At 41.6% G+C, this 21181-nt stretch overlaps 1 protein-coding gene and 1 long non-coding RNA gene across 2 annotated transcripts in view; one reads left to right on the top strand and one right to left on the bottom strand.

Moving 5' to 3' along the window:
- Positions 1-3137: 3137 nt before the first annotated feature.
- LOC106048360 (uncharacterized) lies at positions 3138-13930 on the bottom strand. Its single transcript, XR_010827788.1, has 3 exons — positions 13442-13930; positions 8726-8807; positions 3138-6099 (listed from the first exon to the last, which is right to left on the bottom strand). It is a non-coding gene; the product is annotated as an uncharacterized lncRNA (long non-coding RNA).
- A 1746-nt stretch (positions 13931-15676) lies between these two features.
- Positions 15677-21181, top strand: part of DTWD2 (DTW domain containing 2) — a 96291-nt gene continuing 90786 nt past the window's right edge. The window contains exon 1 of the mRNA XM_066988419.1: positions 15677-16265. Within this exon, the coding sequence (XP_066844520.1) occupies positions 16111-16265 (155 nt within the window). The 5' untranslated portion in view covers positions 15677-16110. The remainder of the gene's footprint in view (positions 16266-21181) is intronic.

Genomic DNA, 21181 nt, shown 5'->3' with positions numbered 1-21181 from the left:
TTAAAGGGGATCAACACCCCAAAGGGCTCAAATGGAGGTCTGATTGCAGAAACCATGTATAATGGAGCAGCGCTAAGAAATATTGTACATTGTCCCTTTTACAGTTTGTTTCTTCCTGTAGCATAACATTATTTGTAAGTGAATGTTAGTATTTCATTGCAGACACTTATCAGGAAATATTTTTGCTATCTAAAACACTTGATTTCAGATAAGATAGCTGGCAGGGATAGCTGCAGAATTTCTGCTTCCGTCCTAGCCCTTGTTTGCAGATGGAATTGCAAAAGTCAGCTTATGCATAATGTGTAGAGGAAGAGAAGAGCCCATGCAGAATAAGTATATCAGGGAATTATCTCCTGTGTTTTGATAAGATAAGGGGCTATCTGATATCACTGATAGTTGCACATGGACAGATGTGTGGACAGCAGTATCACAAGAAGGGGAGAAATTCCTGCTGCCACCATCCACGTGAGAGGCAGGCAGAAGAGGCCAGGGCAGCTGCCTTGCCTGGCAGTGTACACGGAGCCATGGCAGTGCAGGTTTTGCTGGCACTTATGGGTGAGAGGGAAGTTGTTACTGATTATTGTTTGTATTGCAGTCATCCTGGAGGACTTCACTGGGGCACGGGATGTGCCGTGTGAGGCAGGGCACATGTAAAACCTGGAAGGTGTGTATGTCCTACTCCTATGGAGCATCTCAGAGGATGTTTTGTGTGTGCGTGTGAAGAGAAGGGATCCTGCTGTAGCAGAAGCATCCACCTGAGAAAGAACCAAACCTAACAGAACATAAGAGAGAAATGAAATAACAGCCATCAGGAAGCTGGTATCCTTCTCTGCTTTGTTTACCAAATTGCTTTGTATATAGAGACTCAGATCCAGGCAAAGCTGTATCAGTCTTTTCTTCCATGTTAGGTATGTTTTTCTGTAAGCAGTTCACTCTGTCAGGTTTTCAGGCAACGATTAAAAAACATAAAATCTCCTTGAAAATGACGGATATTAAAAAGCCAGCGGAGCTAATGTAGATACCTGTGCAACGCTTTTTTCACAAGTACAGTTAGTCCACATGTAAGACACTGTAACTGGTTAGGGTAGACTATCAGCTGTGTTGTAGATAAGTGAGTTTTGGAGCAACAGAAATAGATTTAATTGCAATTCCAGTGTCTTTTTCAGTGTTTTAGCTGCTGAACCTCCATTGCAAAGGCTAGTGTGATTCAGTAGCAGTGATGTGTAGTGTTTTATCAAGACCAGTGTCTATAAGGAATTCTTGTTTGAACTTTACATTAAGTATAACTCTGTATTACCTCTGTTTCTCCTGAGGGACTTTGCAAAGAAACCAGTAGCAAATGCAGCCAAAAGTCAAAAGCATGATATCCAGGCTTGATGGGGCTTTGGGCAACTTGGTCTAGTGGGAGGTGTCCCTGCCCATGGCAGGGGGGTGGAACTGCATGGTCTTTAAGGTCCCTTCCAACCCCAACCATTCTGTGACTCTGTGTTTCTATTCTCTGTTTGCTTTTGCAGCTTTCTCAATCTTCTCCTTAAATAAAAGTAGAAAGATCCAGCCTTTCCCTCAGGAGGACAGAGAAATAAGATTGATATTAATCAGATATAATCTATAATTAGGTTCTGTGTTTAAATACACCAGTTCAGAGAAAAAATAAATAAAAATAAATAAATAAAAATAAAATTCAAAGCATTCAAAAGGCCAAAACTGACAGTTCAGTCTAGGAAATTGTTTCCTGCACTTGATTCCTATGTCACTTTTAACAGTCATGTTTACGTTTATAGGAGTTTGTGTGTGCATATGTGTGTGTTTGTCTGCATGTATGGTTTTGTGTGCAAGAAGGGGCGAGACTATGAATCATCACTAATGCATGCTACTTGGCATGTTTTGACAATACATGGCAGTCAGCAGTGATTACTTGAAGTATGAGGAGATATGAATCTTTAATTATTTCACTGCTGGATGATTCAATCAAGATTTTTTAAAAGACTTTTACCATTCTAAAAATTAATAACGTTTTCATATTACATAAGTAGTACTATCTCAGATAATTTTTTTTCTCCTAGATAGAGCACTACAGTTTCTGCATTAACACCAACTGACTATTTCACAAATCAATCTGTCATTGTTTTAATGGGCTATGCAATAAGCAGCAGAAAACATGAGTATATATATATATGTATATATACATTCATAACACCAATTTGGTTTTGGTCATAGCTAGATGAAATTACTGTGACAACAGCAATTTTCCACTGTAAGGTTGATACAGATGTAATTAAAAATAACAGTCCTTAGCAAAGTGTCAGTATTACATCTTTTTTTTGGTACTTCTTACAACTGTTATCTGCAGTAACTTACAAAACTGTAAGGTAAACTAGAATAGTTATGAAAGCTTTGAATGGGGTTCAATTTAAACGCTATCACTTTGTTCTTTCTATAGAGATACAGTGCAAAGAAACATAAATTAATTTTAGGTTTGGGAAATAGTAATGTTTATAAGTCCATTTTGCATAATAATATATCATATATAATAATAGAGTTGGAAGAAATTTAAAGTTTCATGAAAGAAAGAAATGATCTGAGACTGCACAATTGTATGTTGTCCTCTGCTCAGATGACTGGAGAAAATGGAAATGAAAGCACAATGTGAATCATGCACTAAATATATCAGCTCCTAATTTTGTCAGTTTTGGAGAAATCTAATGAGAAAAATACCCACAAATAGTTTAATTCCTTCATAAGGCTAGTGATCTAAGCTTAAGTCAAGCCTGGATTTTATTCACTGATTAGAAGGAACTGAGAGACAGTCCTGTGAGTTTTCCAAACTCTGCCACAGATACTAAATATACACTAAATAAGAATATATGATCCTCTTTTTTGTGAATCGGGTAAGTGACATCTGATTTGGGATGTGAAGCTGATGAACAGGGACCTGTATCAATGGGTCTGAAGAGACTTTGCCAGGCAATAAACCCACAGAGCAGCCATATGGAGGGGGTGAGGAGCTCACTGGTGCCCTGTGAAGAGTGCATTCATAGCCCTCTGTTGGACGGCCGTAAGCAGCAGCCTCTTAAGAGACTGTCAGAACTGGCAGTGGACAGGAGAAAATCAAGGAAAGAAAGGAGTGTGCCCCTTCTGCAGCCTCTCCTCCATGACCATGGTCAAATGAAATCTCTGTGTTCTTGCCCTAGGATGGCTGGGACGCTGCCCTTATTCACAGGTGCCACGTGGAGGCACATATGGGTTTTTTAAATGTGCCTCCAGTACTTTGCTGGCAGCCTGCACCACGGCTGCAATCAGCGCATCATGCTGTCCTCCCTGCCTCTTCAGGCTCCTCAAGGATGGGCCACATCAGGAGAGATGAGCCAGCCAGTGCAAACCAGGTTATTTTACAGCTAGAAGCTCTCTGCTAAAACTTCCTGCACTTCTCTACCTCTATGTAATGGAGATTTTTCCATGTAGAGTGCATGCTGAGCACCTGAAGGTGATGTAAATTCGTGCTCCCAGTAGATTAATATACTCTTTCTCACAGCCTTCTGACTTCGCAGTGCATACATCATCAACAAAATTTCTGTTGCACTCTAATAAAAAAGCTGTCTGTGAGCCAAGGTGATCTGACGATAAACCCTTTACAGGCTGTCTGCGAATTTCTCACCTTCATCGTATCAGCAAGGAATTTTTAATGTAAAAGCAGTTTTATTAATTTTGCAGCTGAGGAGGGCACACTATTGATGGATTATGAGTGTTTTCTCTTTCTCTGTTTCATAACTTTAGGTGGCAGTACCGTAACAAAGGCCTTTGCTGCACATGACCACACACAATCACGACAGCAAAATCTGTGTAAGCAGCAGCTCAAGTGACAGAAAACTCCAAAATATAAAGCTTTGCATAATACCACAGAGCCACAAGCAGCACTGATCTACAATCTTTGTGCCATTTGGCTGTTGGGTGGCTTTTCTTTCAGCATTGCAGGCACAGGGTTGCTTTTAAGATTTTTTTTCACACACGCATGTCACCTGAGCTGGCCTTGGACATGCAGGAGATTTATTCCCTCCAGCCTGTTTCCTACTGTTCACTGAAGTGCATGCTGATTTTTTTTTTTTTACTGATCTCATTGGAAGAGCACTGAGCCATCTTTTCCTATTATCTTACAGCAGCTCTCTTCACTCTGCTGGCCGCAGTGCTGTAGCATGTGACTTTGAATTCCTCTGTGCCGCAGATCACGCTTGCCATGGGAAATGAGAGGGTGTGATTATTTATAGGCCTGTTTAGCAAGGTGCTTCCAAATGCTCAAATAAAATCTGTATATACACATGGAATTAATACTAAGAAAAAATACAGCTTTCTATATTTATCTTTCAGATTTTTTTTTTCTTTCTGCAAAGCTGTTTACAAGGGGAATGGTTCATGCAGACCTGCAGCCAGACTCACAGCTCGGACCATAAATATGAGGCCAGGAGATGAGGCCCAGCTGTGGCTGGAGAAAGGACAGGGCTGGGAGCACCCAGCAGCACACCTGTGCCCATGGGGAGCTGCCAGAGAGCCTGACCTGGGCTCTTCTCAGTGGGGCACGGTGGGAAGATGAGAGCCTGGCACTGGGAAACCTCTCCCCAAGAGCAGAGGTGAGGGGGGGCACGAGCTGCCCGAGCTGCCCGGGACTGTGCGGGCTCCCTGCCTGCCTGAGCGGCCTGGTCCGGCCCCAGGGCTGGCCTGCTGGCAGCAGCTCCAGGCACCGGGATTTTTCTTTATAAATTAATTGGTGTCAGTTACACTTTCTGTTGCCTTGGTGAAATGAAAATTTCTGGTTACTATTTTATATTAATTAACACTTACCCTGGAGACCTTCTGTTTTTTAAGGTACAATTCCGAAGTTCAGCAGTGCCAAGCCTGGATCCTGCATCGAAGGCCAAACTTTGAAACATCTACTTGCTCCTTTATCACACTTCCCAGCAAACACTTTTTTGGATAATATCTGGGAATGCATATTTCCTGTTTAGCTCTTTAATGCCCCACTATTAGTTTAAAATCCTGACCTCTTAGAATGAACTATTAATAGACCCATCAATGCTAAAGGTTTTTGTTTGACAAATACAGATTTATGGTGTTCTGTGAGATGATTTGTTAATAGAGCCTCTGATAATGTAATTTCAGCCTAGTGACAGATCATCATAGCACTGTCTTCCCAGGATGTAATTACTTTAGAATTTCCTTCTATATGTCCTGAACTCCACGAATACACTCCTTTGTCCACATCAGTACCTTTTACAAGTTTCATACTTTTTATTTCTCTGTGGACCTCTCTTTTATAGTTTGTTATGCTGTGTGTGACCTCCCCATGTTTTTCAGAAGCCTGCTTAATCTTTGCACCAGCATCATTTTATTACCTTAAAGTAGGAAGTCATCAATGACACATATCTCTGAATTGAACAAGTAATATGGGCTCTGCGCAATTCCCCAGCTGCCTTACTAGGGTGACCTTCAAAGTGTCTGCAGAGTCTCATCTTTTGCTGTGATCTCTGCAAATTTATTCCTCATTACTTCTGACACTGGGTTATCTAAGTAAACTACTCACGCTGTAAAAGTCTATCATTTTAAAGTACAATTCTCAAATACTTTTGAAAGCGTGCGTCTTATCAGGTGTCTCTTATGAATCTTTACTTCCCTGTTTACATTCTGTTATTTAGTCACACAGTAATATCCAGGGAAAAGAAAACAGTCACTGTGTATTGGGAAGCACACCATTTTATTTCTCCTTTCCGTATATTGTGAATTTCTAATTTGCTTCTACCACAAAGAATATCTCCTACTTGATTACCCCCAAGGACCACAGTCAGAATCTGTAATCCTTTTTTTTTTTTTTTTTTAATAAATATTTATAATGTTAAAGGCTGTTTACACTGTGCTTTGAGCTTTATTCTCATGACTAGAGAGAGGAATCCTTCTGGGAGGAGGAATCCCTGGGCAATTATCTGGTGTTCCACAGCTTACTCAGCCAGTCATATTCTGCTGCTAAAGATATACTGATGCCAGGGTGGTGTTTGTTTGGTTGGTTGGTTGGTTTGTTTTCTTCATTCCTCTACATATGCACAGTACAAATGGCTGTCAGAAGAAAACAGAACAAAATGAAAAGATTATATTAACTATTTTTTTATAAGTGTACGAAACAAATCAGTTCCTAACTTTAATTCCTACTAACGAAACTGATATCTTGAGAGAGACAAACAATTGAATTGTCTTCTTTGCTATCATGAATTTCCATATTTGCCTTTCTCATTTTTTTTCCTCTCTCTCTTATTCAGCAGCTACATTTTTAGCTGCAGTGTATGCCTGAGTATCAGTGTTTAATTTGCAATTTGCATGAATGCCATCACCAGTGAAAGAAGCAGTTTTCTCAGGTCAGATTTAGCTCTAGCTAGTGTTCTTGGTTGTTCACTCCACTGCCTTCCCATCACGCCTTGTTTTCCTAATTGTTAGGTATTTTGTTTTTTTCTGTCCTGACTGCAAATTAGTGCAAATTGTTTATATATCTTTCTGCAACTGTTGCAGCGTTTTTCAGGTGTTGCACATTGTTTGCAGCTGTGCAGCTTCTCTTCTGAGAAGTTTCCTGTCTTTCCAAGCTCTGTCGCACAGTCTACTTAGTGTAGTTGTATTTTTTTCCCTCAAATGTTTTATTTCTAGGCAATTTGTTTTTCCACCTCACACACCTAGAGAGATCGATAAAGATTAGTCTGTGTCTTCCACCAAACCTTCCCACATTTTGGATCCTCGAGTCTTCTTTCTTCCTGGATCCATTTTTATATTTAGAGTGGAGGATTTATATTCAGAGGGGAGGTTGGAACATGTGGGCCATGGGCTGTTGATCCATAGCCTGCACCTGTGGCAGTCTTGACAGCTCTGCGCTGGCTGCGCCTCACTGGGGCACTGCTCCGTGGTTTTGAGCCAGCTCCAGCTAGTGGCCTTTCAGCCTGCATTATATGGCAAGTTCAGGGCAGAGTCCTGGGACAAAAATGGTGCCAGTAGGCTCTTTGGTCTTCTCCCAAAGATTTCACAGCTCCCAGTGATTTCAGGGCAGGCTCTGATCCTCCTGAGGATGTGCTTGTTGTTGGAGCGTCAGCCTATTGCTGTAAGCCAATCTCCCTCTTAATGGACAATTCTATAAAATACAAATATATGCCTTAAACTCACAAACCTGGTATTCCTTAATATGGAAGCTCCTTCATAATATCCACATACACCTCTGCCTCCAGTTTCCTTGTGCTATTTTTAATGATTTTGCCATCCTGTTGTCTATGATGCTTTTCAAAATAGCCTTTCCCTCCTTCTCTGTTTTCCCCTTCCTTCCTCTGCAGCCTCAGGACTAACATCAGGTGCCTACACAGGGCAGCTCGGTTTAGGAGTGATTCCCAGTGTGCAAATGCAGCCTGCCACTCCATTCACCCCCAGCACAGCCTGCTGTCCATGCTGAGGCAGTGTCGGACAGAAAAGGCCCCAGCATCCTTCTAAGCAAATCCCTCTTGTGGCTGGTTGCAAGGCCAGAGGGGATCTGCAGACTGCCAGAGTCGAGGTTGCTGACAGAAGATGATATTGATGCCACGTCCTGGTCTGCGAGGTACATTGCCCTAGGAGGTACATTGCAGGGCCATTATGTCTACATTGCATCAGGGTCTGCGCTGACAATTATTTTAGGTATTGATCATGCCTCCTGCAACATCTACCAAGCAGATGGTAGAGCTGCAGTAGCTCATAATAGTCAGTGCTAACACAACTATTTACTACTCAATACCACTCCATGAAACTCCATATTTAGGTTATTTAGCTTTGTTCAAAGTCTGCTCTGGAAATGTTAAAACTTCTTGGGAGAAGAGATTCAATCCAGACCGAGGAAAAGAATCTAGGCAGAGTCTGGCAAAGCATTCAAATTACAATTCAAATTACTCCGTTTAAAAGGAAGCTGGATGCTCAGAAAAATCTAAAGATCTCTAAAATAAATAAAGCATTTTATTTTTACTCTGTCTGATTTGCTAACTACAGGAAGAAAAATCATGTTTTGCTTGACAGTACTTTTTATTATGCAAACAGCTCTTTGTAGGGGAAACAGGCCCATGAACTTCAGTCAAAGCTTCCTTAAATGCCTGAGATCATTAACGATATTGTTGGGAGGATGAAGGATTGGCAAGTGTAAACCAGAGTACCCAAGATGACTAAAAGCAACACAAAAACAGAATCACAACCCGAGATGATTCAGCAGAGATAACCACAGGGGACAGTATCACATCATGTATCACCACCAATATTTTGTCTAAAAATGCCCTTAGTTGTTTGCATGCATCCATTTAACAATTAAGGCTCAAATGTAAGAATAAATATCAGCTTAAGGGTATGGCTGTGATAGATGCAGTGTGTCTCAACATGAAAGACAGGGATTAGAGACAGTACATCTGCACTGCTAGACACAGAGTGAGAGGGCTGATTTGCCCTGTGGCAGTGAGCAGGAAGCACCCAGGAAAGGCCCTGGCCAGCAGCAGGTAGCACCCTGAATCATCCCCCCAAATGCACTTTCCAGTGCAGAGGAGAATAAGATCTGCTTTGCTCTGTACTTGTCTGGATCAGACATGGTTTTGTTCAAATTTCCTTCTGCTGGAAGTGTATGTCTTGTAAATACACCTTAGTTTCTGTGCCATGTACTATTTTTACCTCTCCTAATGCAATGCATGAGGGTACTAACCTTAAAGTAACTGGTGCAGGCTGGTTCCATGTTCGCACCTCTCACCCTTTGCTGTGGTCTGTCCTCAGACTGTAGTGTAGGCCTACAAGAGAGGGCAGATAATCTGCAGATAACATATAATAGTAATTTAGGGTTTGATCTGTAGGCAGTGGCTCTGTGTGAATACCTGTTTGGAAGAAAAGAGCTTTTCTGTCTTGCCGCACACTTTCGTATCTGGCAATTATTTTCCTGAGCAGTGTACAGATGAAGCTGTGAAAGACAGATGCTCACATTTTGCAGACTGATAGTCTTATTCCATTGTGCTTTACAACAATTCTCAGCTGAATCTCCTGTGCCACTGCTGTTACCTGAGGCTTTTACACCATTTCAGGTAGACTTGCCTAGGAGTCTGTGTTTATGGGAGCAGAAAAACAGATCTATGGAAGGTATTGTGTGGCTGCCCTGTGAAATTTCCCAGACTAAGCAATGGCAAGATGCTGCTAAGCACATGGGCATGAGTAAAATTACCCTGACATTTCCCCTCTGAATTGTCATGTTCTCCAAATGACCCAAACCTCTTGGATTTAAAATGAGAGCTACTTCCTTTTTTTTTTTTTTTTTTCGGGAGGTGCATTCTTATAGCTATGAAAGAATCACATGCACCACCTCTCTTGTTTGTTTATGCTGTTCTGATAGATGGAACACAAAACAATATGCATGTTACATTGCAAGACAAATACTGTTTGGACTTTTTTCATCCTTTAACTTTTTTGCTTGGATATTTGGAACAAAGGCAGTGCAGCTACTCTTATTGTGGTAGATGGAGCAGGGAGTAGTATTCACTTGTGACTTTCCACGGCTGCCTCCTTTGCCCACATAGGAAAGGGCACACCATTACTGGAACCAAAGCAGAAAACACTAAAGAAATAGAGTAATTGTGATCTCTATTTTCTCCCTGTGATATGCCCTTCTGCATCAGCTGAAGGGGCAGGTATAAGTGACTCCATCAGTGCTTGTCAACCTTCCAGAGACACCTAAAGTGTAGGAGTCACCACCGGGGCATACTGAAAACAAACTCTCTCATAAGCACTCTAAAACTTCAAAGCTGTGGGGACATACTGACTCTTTCATGCAGTACTTTAGCTGATACCACTTCAAAGGCTGCCTCTCTCCTGCTTATTTCAGTATCTCCATCACTTAATTTCACCTGTTTCATTCTGCATTTGCTCTTTGTATTTTCAGCTGGATTTTATAGCTACCAAATGACAGATCAAGATTATAAGACCAGCTATACTTGTGTCTATACAGTGCATAGGTTTTGATTTTTGAATCCGATTTTAGGCAGGGATTTTCAAATTAGCAAGAGTTGATTATTACTGCAATGTGTTCCAGGTCACCTGAGTTGCAATTGCAGGCTGCAGTTACAGGTTTAGTAATTATAATTAGCCCCGTTATTAACCCAGTATCAGGAGTGAGGCCATGGCACAATCAGCAGAAATCAGCTTTTGTTAGCAAACTTTCAGACCAGTGCTTAAAAAACTGTCTTTAAAGATGTCTTTACATTTTACAAATACTCACTTTTTTTTTTTTTCCTAGAAGAAAAGAATAAAAATGAATGACCTGTTATATAATGTGTTTCATTTACCTTGGATGCACGGTCTAAGCTGTTTCAAACAAGGAGATGACTCTTGCATGTGAACTCATAAAATATGAAATGTTATGAAATTCCATACCAGTTTCTTATTCAAAATAGGAGAACTACTTGCAATATATAAAGATGAAAGCAGCTGAGAAGGTAGCTAATTTTTAAAGACATAAAATCTGTGAGCCAACTTTGGCATCCAAATTAATACCGTAATGTATTTCTCCAAATTATTTTCTCTTCCACACCCTATACAACCTGCAGCGCTAAGTGTGAGCACGTCCCGATTGCACAGAACAGCGCGCCACCACCCGGGCAGCAGCACACACCCAGAAAAGCAGTTTGTTTTTCCTTGCATGTGCGTTTCTAGTGCTGTTTTGCCTTTTTACCGACACCGGAGATCTGAACGACGCCAGCAGGGAGGGAGACGTGTTTCAGTCTGCAAGAAGGGGGTGCCTCACCCGGCTGCTGCCCGCCTGCCAGCATAAATTCGTCGGCATGGGCTGCTCCCAAAGGATGGGCTTTTTCCTCTCCTCCTCATTCCTCCTTCTTGCACACTTGTGCCAGCACTAATACCTGGCTGGCCAAAGAGCAAACTGCACTGATCTGCCTGAAAATATACCAGAGGGATAAACTTGCTGGGTGTCTGTGTGGCCACATGTCCTCATGTCACCACACGGGGAGACAGGGAGTGTGGGAAGAAAGGCAAGATCACCACTTTTGGCAGCAGCAACAATTTACAGACATCTTCAAATTATGTGTCACATTTAGAAATATGCTATGACTCTTAAAGTTTGCTAAATATGTGTAGGCTTGAACAATGTGCCCGTTCAAGCTTGATGGAAGATGACTGGAGGATGCCAGCTGTCAGCATCATCTAAGACCTGCTCCACTGCCAGCACCCATCAGTCTCTGAGGTGGAACAAGCAGAGGAAGACTGGTTTTCCTCCACTTTTGTTTTACTGACAACTCAAGGTGTGCATGCTTGTTGAAAACTCTCACTAGGACATGTAATTCACTGTTAAAAGTGATTGTCTTACTGGGCACAAATACTTGCAGAGCCCTCGTCACCTGCCCACCAAACACACAATGCTGAAGTCAATTGCCAACAGCCATGCAAGTGTTTGGGTATTTATTGAATTCCTTAGGAGTAACTATCATTCTGCATAATTTGCATCACTCTGTAGTAACAAATGCAAGCAAAATGCTCAAATGCTCTTTTTCAGAAATATCTGCTGGTGTAATTCTGCCTGTGCCAGAGACTTCAGACTCTGCCAGTCATTTGCAAGTGACGAATGATGCCTGCAGAACTCTATTGTCACAGACCAGTCTTCAGGCTCATAAGTGATTCTGTCTTCGAAATGAGACTAAACAATGTAAGCCACCAAGGCTAAGCCAGGTGATACTTAAATAAGAAAGCTGTAGTCTGTACTGGTATTTGTCCTGCCCCGGTGCTTTCCATCTTCTTGGAAGGTAAATACTGTAATGTAAGTAATTTTAAATAATTTAGTTAAAATTAGTTCCAGTGAAGATTCCCTAAAAGAATGGAGTGCTGTAAGACTGACAGAATAAATAGTGATACCCATAACATGCATCAGTCTACACTGTTACCTTTGCAAAACGGGAGATAGTTATCCCTAAATGAAAGGGAGAAGGAGGAAAAACACTTCCTCATATTTACTGCATGTGGGAACATGTAAACCAACAGTGTTGTGGTGTAGTAGTTATCTTGCGAAGTCACACCCTTATTATTCCATGGTAGCTCATTCATGTAGTCATAACCTAAAATCAAAGTGTACATACAGGAGCTACTGTGAGGCAGCTGAGATGAAATAGTTATTTTGAGCTATTTCCTCGCATGGAAATAGTTCATAACAGCTTTTTCTTACAGAGTGTCTCCAGGCTGTAGAGAAAAAAAAGTTTGAATGGATCAACATTATTATCCCCCAAATCCTGTGATTCTGAGAGGGAAACAAACTTGTGGAAAGTCTCTCTCTCTCACAGCAAACAATGCAGAAGAGAGGAGTTAAAAAACAACAGCCAGCTCTGCAGAAAAACTTTCATCAGACAAAATAAAGGAATAATCACTGTTACAAAGCATTTTGGACATGGTTGCACAAATTTTAGCCCTTATGTTAACAAAAAAAAATGCAGATGAAAAATAAGGAACAAACAGGATGTTTCTGTTGCTGCTGCTGTTCCTTTGGGTATGTAAAAGACATTTCCAACCACTTGGTAATGACTAAAACACCTGAAATGAATTCTGTGTTTTTCAAGTCACTTGCTGTCAGTTGTTACAAAGCAGTAAGTTATCAGAAATGACAGACAAGTCCAAAGACTTTAAACAGAAAGTCTGAAGCTCACAAACTCAACAGATGGAGACACATGACACATTCTACATCATTACATTGTTCTTACTATGTAATCATTTTTTCAGTACTGCATGGCTAAATGATTTTTACATTTTTTTTTTGTATGTGTAATCCTTAGCTGCCCAGGTAAAGAAACGGGACAGGATAGTTTACTCCCAGCTTTTGCATTGTAACTCAGTTATACTATGGCACATCCCAGTATGGATATTGTCAGACTCAGCTTTTGCTCTTGAGCCTCACAGCATCTCTGCATGTGGAAAAATACAACACCTCCAGGAGAACTTGTCACAAAATCCTTGTTGTTAGGCTGGAGTTGTGTTATACTGACCAGCTGGCTTGTCCCATTAAACTCTTCTTTTTGCTTCCAAAAGGCCTGCATTAAGCAGTGGGCTGGCAAATCTGGTCAGCATGTGCTTGAGTCAAACAGAAATAAAGCTCTTCCCTAGAAATCACCAGTTCCTTGTTCTGAGTAGTTGAGATGCTCCCAAACCTGCCTGGCACGTACCAATTGTCATCCACTGAGGTGTTTACCAACATAACTCATGCACCCCCTTACCTAATATACTGGCTTCTATATGTCCATGTAGGCTTCTGTTCACAAATGTTCCCATCTCAGAAGGTGCTTTGCAAATGTCATTTTTCTTTACAAAAAACACCTGCCTTCTGTTGTGAGAAGCTGTGATAGAAAAAAATGAAAACAAACAAACAAAAAAAAAAAACCACCTTTCTCACTGTAGCATGAATGTTTGTGTGAGTATCTCCTAGCCCACATTTTCCAACCTTGTTTCCACTTGTGCGCTTCCAGTGCTTCTACCTCTAAATTTGGTTCACTGTCCTCTGTGCCGCTCCGTTCCCCAGGCTTGCTGGCAGTGTGCCGAGACAGCAGCTTAGCCAGTCGTGGCTTCCAAGCTCTGCCTCCACGTTTGCACCCTACACTTGGTGCTGACGCTGGTGCCCCTGCTGGAAGCCTGTTCAGGCAGTTCATCCTGCTTAGCTGCTGGCTTTTGGAGCAACCCTGTGAATGTATAGCTACGTATGGGGGAGGGCGGGAAAGAAAAAGAAGCCTGAATTCAACATTTGTGAGCCATCATGAAAGCGTATTCTGTGTGAGGCTGTAGCTTTTGCAAAAGCGGGTCATAAGCTCAGCAGAATTTCATATGCCTTGTGTTGGTACTTGAAACCACGAGTTGAGACAGGGAGTAGAAATGTGCTGCTTTGCACCGAACTCGCTAAAGCTGCTGGAGAATACCTGCCATTTGAGTATGCTGGTTTGAAAACTGCTGCCCTGGAAAAGTGTCTTCTTCACATCTCCTGGAAACAAATATATGTTAAATTGAACTTATCCAGGGGACTTTTCTGGGTACCCTACTGGTAACAGCAAGAAGTGTAACTTGTTCCTGCTTGGTATGGGCAAATCCTAGAATAAATGTGAACTGATTTATATAATAATGAAGAAGAGATTGGACACGTATAGGAATGGTACTTTCCATAAAATATAATGGACTTTCCATAATCTGGTGAGTCTATAGATAGTCACCAAACATGTGATCACTCACAGTCTCAAAAAAGGGAACAGTGCAGTACATGAAGGAGTATTAAGTGCAAAAAAGAAGCTCCCAGTCATGCTGTCAACTGAGGTGGTGAATTTACAGATTGCAAACATAGATCCAAAGAGATGCTGTGAGTTCCTCAGGTCTCCAGTAGGATGGGGGAGGTGTTAATTCGGATTGGGGTATGCACAGCAAATACTCAAGGTAGTTATGCACTGTAGTATGGACATACCTTCCATATTAGTCTGCAAAAAAATGATTATCAGGAAGTCATAAAAAATATTTACCTTTTTGCCTCTATCTTTAATATTGAAACATTTCTCTTAAACTTTAGACTCTTTGGCCTAGAAATTGTGCTTCTGCATTGCTTTGTTTTAAATAACTATTTGGTGTCAGGTTTGTAGTTTGCTGGCCTGTTATTAGAGAAGTTACTGGTCTGTTAAGTTCCGGTACAATGTGTAAATAACAAATACTAACTCTGTTCCCCAGAAAGCTAGGGTTGGGCTGGTTTTAAATTCCTTTTGTGTTTGTTTGTAGTCCAGAACAGCAGTGTTCTCATAACAGGAACCCGCTAAATTCAGACATATGTTTTAGGCATGGGTAGTTTATCCCAGCTTGGTCTTGTACCAACATTTTGCTTTGCCTTAAACTACCCACTTCGCTCTTCAGATGGATATATACAAGAAGCACTATATTTGTCTACTTAGCCTGTGGCTTATCTCTGCTACATTTGCCCATTCCCTCATCAATAAAATCACCCCATGTACCTTTATTATTACTTTTACGCATCTGTCAGTATATTAATTTTCTTCTGTGTGTGTATCAGACTAGAGTGGTTTAAGCTTATGACTGAGGCTGATTATCCTTACAAGATTTGCTCTTTGTGGACTCCCATGGGACGCTGTGTCCATGTTCCTGCCAGTAGCAGTGCATGGGAAACTCTTTTTGGCAACTGGAAGGGTGAAGATGACCCTGGGCTAACTTAACAATACTCTTTCTCCTGTCCGCTACAGTGGCATTACTTCTAATAATTAAGTCAAAATAAATCCTTTGCAGTTTATAACAATGTGTCTTGTGACAACGCTGTCTTTCAGTTAAGGGAAAACTGAACCCTTTTTACCTCTATTGGCCTCCAAGCCCACGTTAGGTAGCATATAATAGTTGCAGTAAATAGCTTTATAATTTTAAATTTGCAAAGCAGATTATTGAATTTACACTAATTTTACAGCCAGCTTCAGAAATCCCATTCTTTTGACTAAAATGCATTCTAGTAGGAATTGAATACGTTTATTGTAAGCAACAAACTACAAAAATAAACAAATAAATAAATGGAAAACATCTTGTGTGTGTACCTATTACCAGCAAGTCTAAACTATACCAAATGGCTCTGAAGATTTTAAATGTGTAGAAATGTTTTATATGCACAACAGAAAATATGACAACAGCACAACTCAGTTGATACTTTCAGGAGAGGATCTTCTGTATGCAGACTCGTTAACTACTGTACACCAGTTGTTTTCTGAGGTCAACTGCACAACTTTGGTGACAAATTTTTTACAGCTGGGCCGGCAGTCCCAACCCTTGGCTCGGTTGGACTGGATGACCGCAGGGCTCTCCTCCAACCTGCCCGTCTCTGAAACCCAAATCACGCCGCATCGGGGCGATGCCGATGCGGTCGCCCCGCACCTCAGGCCTCACGGACCCCACCTCACCGCGCCCGCCATAAGGCTTCTGCGGCGGGGGAGAGGCGGGGCAAATGGCGGGCGGCGCCGCGGCGCCTCTCCCTGACCGCCGGCGCCCCCCGGCGGCGGCAGCGGGCACCGGCCCCCCTCTACCCCCGGCATGGAGCGAGGCGGCGGCAGCGGCGCCGCCGGCCCTTCCCCATCCCAGTCCCCGTCGCCGTCCCCGTCCCCGCCCGAGGACCGCGAATGCTGCGCGGGGCTGTGGGAGCTGCCGGTGGAGCGCTGCGAGAGGCGGCCGGAGTGCGGCCGCTGCAGGTGAGGCGCGGCGAGGAGCCGGCGGCACTGCGAGGGGAGCGGGAGATGGCGGCGGCCGCTGCGAGCCAGGCCTGGCTCCGCCGGGCCGGGCCGGGGCGGGGCACGGCACAGCGCAGGCGGCCTCAACGGCAGGCCCCCGCCCCGCCCCGCCGACCGGAGGCTGCGCTGAGGGCCGGGGCGGTGACAGCGGGAGGGGTTTGGTGTGCCTTGTGGCTGCTGCGGAGTTGTGATCCGTGCGTTGGGAAACGGCTTCCCCGCTGCTGGCAGCGAGGGCAGCGGGCATTTGTGTGGGGTTTCTGCGGATTTAGGGACGCTGGGTGAGAGCTGCTGTTGTGTTTTCATAGAATCATTAGTGTTGGAAAAGACCTCCGAGATCATCTGGTCCAACCATCCTCTTACCACCGATGTCACCCACTAAAACATGTCCATAAGCACCAGGTCCAACCTCTCCTTGAACACCCCCTGGGACGGTGACTCCACCACCTTCCTGGGCAACCCGTTCCAGTGCCTGACTTCTCTTTCTGAGAAGAAATGCAGTCCCTCATTGTTTTCCCCCACAGCGTAAATCTGGCTGTTCCAGCCCAAAACCTCTCCTCGTACACTGTGGGCATGGGGAACCTTGTCCAGGTTGCCCAGGCCGCACCGAGGTCAGGGTGGGCAGGGGACTCTGGTGTCCTCTATACGACATGCAGAGAGCGGCCAGGCTTTGGGTGCTGTGCCACGTGCAGCTTGAAGGCAAGAAACTACCAACACCTAACAGTTTTTAGGAAATTCTAAAATCCGTTCACACTCTGGGATGTGGAGGGGTTCATACAGCTTGGTGGGAACTCAGATTTTTCAAGCTATCAGTGACTTCTGATTTACAGAAATACAATGTAACCAGGCTAGGTGTATATATATCCTTCTCATGTAGTGACTGGGCAATACCTGAGTGGCTCCTGAAGGAAAAAATTTGTGCAAAACCACTAAATAAAATATTTTCTAGTACCTGTATTGATTTGATGCGTTTCTGTTGATTGACAAAACAAATAGAGAGGCATCTAATTTTATGAAGTGTCGGTGTAGTCACTGTAAAGTAAAGCTCTTCAAAACTTAAGAATTCAGGAGATCATTTTTGGTGAGGTTCCTGTAAATAGGTCTTGTAAATGTTCCTTAAATGAAAGTTGATGAGGTTTACTAGCAGATCTGCTATGTAAACATTCTGATGCTATATCTAATTTTGACTTCATTGCAAGTGTATGCATAGTGTCAGTCATAACATTTGTAAGTGTAAAGTTAGCTGTTTAAAAAAACCAAACAAACATGGGTAAAAGTTGATGGCCAAGGTAAAAACTGGACAGATGCATGACTTCCCTTTTGCTCCTCTCATTTTCTTCAACAATTTTAGCTCAGGGGGCTTCTTGAGCGAGATTTGGCTTTGTGATTAATATGCTCCAGTAGATTGTTTTCCTGCTGTGCATGAATGTAAATGTAAAGTTCTTGTATCCACAATGTCTTGTTGGCAAAAAGACACCTCAGGCCTACAAAACCCAAATTGGAAGAATTATCCCTTTTTGTTTATTCTGATTCTGGCTTCTACCTTCTTTTGCACGCAACATTCAAGGTGTGAGGGAGCTGGAGATTTGCACCTTGGGTAATGTGTTTCTGTTTATTCTTGTGAGGACCCTTTCTCATGCTGTGACTGCATAGTTTCCTGGTAACCTTTTGGTATGGGACTTTGTTAAATGCCTTTTGGAAGATCCAGGTTGGTTTTTAAGAACTAGAACACCCTCATCTACATGTTTGTTGACTGTTTCTGAGGTCCTCAGTAGTTTTGAAAAGCAGGATTTCCTTTTGCAAAAGACATGCTAATTCTTCCCATGTAAATCACAGAATTTTGTGAGTGTTCACTAACTGTATTTTAATTATAGTTTCTGCTTATGTGAAGTTTTACCTGTGGTAGATTTTTAAGTTTTCTCACATTTGCTATTTCTAGTCCTGAGGGGCCAAGGAACTGTGAAATGAGAGTTAACCTACTGTCATTCAGCCATTTAACCTTGAGTTGTTCTGTAATGCCTGTGGGGTGCTGCTGGTTGTTGTTTATTTTGTCAGTGTGTTTCACAACCTCTGCTGTGTTTTCTTCAGTTTTGGACAGGCTCTCTGATGAGTCACATACAAAAATGGTTTTCAGAATAGGAATCTTGTTTTTTTTTTTTTTTCCTTAGTAAAACATGATGGAAAGTATTTACTCAGCCTGTCATCACCATGTAGTGTTAAAACACTGGCTTTCTGAAGAGCACTAAATGAGATCTACTTGTTGCAAAGAACACTGAAAGAAATGCAGGGACAGAGAAAGAAGGGAGGATAAAGAGACCACAGATCCACGTGCTTTTTAAGAAACAAAGAAAGTGATGAGTGTAACAATTAAAAAAAAAAAGTTTTGATGGATATTGTGATGACAGACTGTACTGTGCAATCAGTCTCTTTGTGAAGTGTTTTCTCTCCATCATCTACCGCAGGAACAGTTTAACTAAACTATGGTTTTCATTGATCATAGCAATCTGAGGCACAACTTGGAGCAAAAGTGAACACTTAGGCGACTTAGGGTATGTCATGGGAAGACGTATTGTGAAACATGATTTTTACCCTGAATATTATCATGAATGATAGTTGGGGGCAGGTATCTCTAAAAGAACTCCTAAATTTTCTGAAGAAGTAGATTTAAAGTAGATTTTCCCCATAAAGCACCTTAGTGGATGTGATTTAAGAGTATTTGTACTCAATACTTGTAGTGGTGATAGTCTGAGTTCAGTACAAATGCACAGAAGAATGGGTTTTCTTAAGCATGATTTGGTGATCCCTCATGGGGACTGACTTTTTGATATGGCAAGACAATTGACTTACAGCTTCCTAGCAAGTACTCAGTCAGTAAAGATGTGAAAAGGAGATGTAGGATGGAATAAGGTAGGTGAATTTTCATTTTAGATAAAATGAATGACTTGAAAATGTTGAAGGAGTGGAACGTTTGTAAGTATTATGCTTTAGAGAGCTTTTTTTTTTTTGGTTGCAGAGAAAATGGTGGCATTAGTGATAAGTTATGATGGTGAATTTAAATGAAATGTTGTAAAGAAATTTTACGTTTTGAAAGTTTTTTTTTTTTGTGCGTGTGTGTGTTTATGTATGTGCAAGTGTGTGGAATTGCTTGTTTACGAAGAGATTGTGGGAAATGATCCTACTCTTCGATGGTGTTAGAGATTGCATATTGCTGGTGCAAAAGAAGTATGTGCAGCATACTTTATGCTGGACTATTCTTGAGGCTACAACTTGATAAATATTCTGTTTGCCTGCCAAAACCAAAAGGTGAGTGGTGATTAACTTTGAATCACTGATGGCTATTTGGTCAGTTTTTAAGGCTTCCTCGGCAGATGTAAGTGTTGACTTTACTATCAGGAGTTGAATCCCTAACCCCATATATTGTAAACGGAAAATAAGCTCAATGTAGCATCCAAGTTTCTGTTAGTATGTAAAACAAAATAAGCAAGCCCCACAGTAGCATCCATACACAATTTGGTGCAACATGATGTGATGTGACAGTCTTGGAGCCACATAACGTTTTGAAAGTGTGTACTTGTGGGTTAAAGCTCATTCTTTTTCTGGATGCCTGTTGTGCTTTTAGGCAAAAAGCCATTTGGTAGTGCAAGAGTTATAAGTATACAGTGATTTGCTGTTACACATCTTAACTGTGCATGTGCTGAGTTCTGCTGTAGTAGGAGAGCTTCAGGAGGAGTGTTTTCAGGAAAAGTTGAAAGACTTGTAACTGTGAGAATCATTTATGGTATATGTTTGGGCATTGCTTGGTCTCAGTTTGTGGGCAATCAGAAATCTCTACTGGAAACTCCTGTATGTTTGCAAGACTTTTTTGTTGTAAAATTAGGATAACAACTGGTGGTGTTTTCTCAGGTTCTACTATGATACTAGCTGTGAAACAGTATTTGTATTTCAAGTTAAAAAAAAAAAAAGAGAGAGAGAAGAACTTTAATCCTTTAATCCCATTGCTCCCTTTGCCTATACCTAAAATATTACATATACTTACAATGGGTGTTCCATGTGGCTATGTGTTAATCTGTTAAGGTCAATAGATGGATAATGACATGTGATGGAACAGTCTGACTTCATACTTTGAGAAAAATATAATGTTCTTACATAAGTATCCAATACTTACTAACAATCCTATTGAGTCCTACAAATACTGAGTGAGAAAAAGTAATGTGATCTTTCTTCAACACAAGTAAATATATGCAGCTGCTTTACAGCACATCGGTAAGGTATTTAAGTGTAGACATGAATTTTAATGTTTAATTAACAATATCAGAGAAAGCGAAATAAGCATGCATTAATTCTTTTAGCAATGCCTTGTGCATAAATTGCTTCTTAGCCTTTGATTTCTTTGAAGTTCTTAAAATATGAGCTGTAGGCATTTATTTTCACTGCTCTAAGCATATTGCAATTCTTTACTTCCTGAAAGTACTGGTTGCTTATCACTGTTTAAATAAACTGCTTATGCAGCTAAACCTATATATTTTCCTATGGTTCATGACTTGTAAGAAGTGACTGACTATTTTGCAATGTAAGATATTTATAAAAAGCTTCATGCATTTCCTGTTATATTTGCTTTGAGAAAAGAAAATGTGCGTGGTGACAGGCATGACTTAAATGGATTTTACTATGCCAGGTTCTTAAGAAGTGCATTGAGGGTATTTTATTTTATTTTTTAAACAACTATTAGCACTTTCAAAAACTCCTAAATCCGAACAGTATGTATTTATGCTGTGATTATACATATCCTTTTTGCCCTACCTTTTTGCCCTGTTCTCTTAGGATCCTGAACTGCCATATCATGGTCACTGCAGCCATGGCTGCCTCTAGCTTTCACACCC

The sequence above is a fragment of the Anser cygnoides genome, chromosome Z (assembly GCF_040182565.1).
Source record: "Anser cygnoides isolate HZ-2024a breed goose chromosome Z, Taihu_goose_T2T_genome, whole genome shotgun sequence".
Lineage (NCBI taxonomy): Eukaryota > Metazoa > Chordata > Aves > Anseriformes > Anatidae > Anser > Anser cygnoides.
This window is presented reverse-complemented; position numbering and strand designations above follow the sequence as displayed.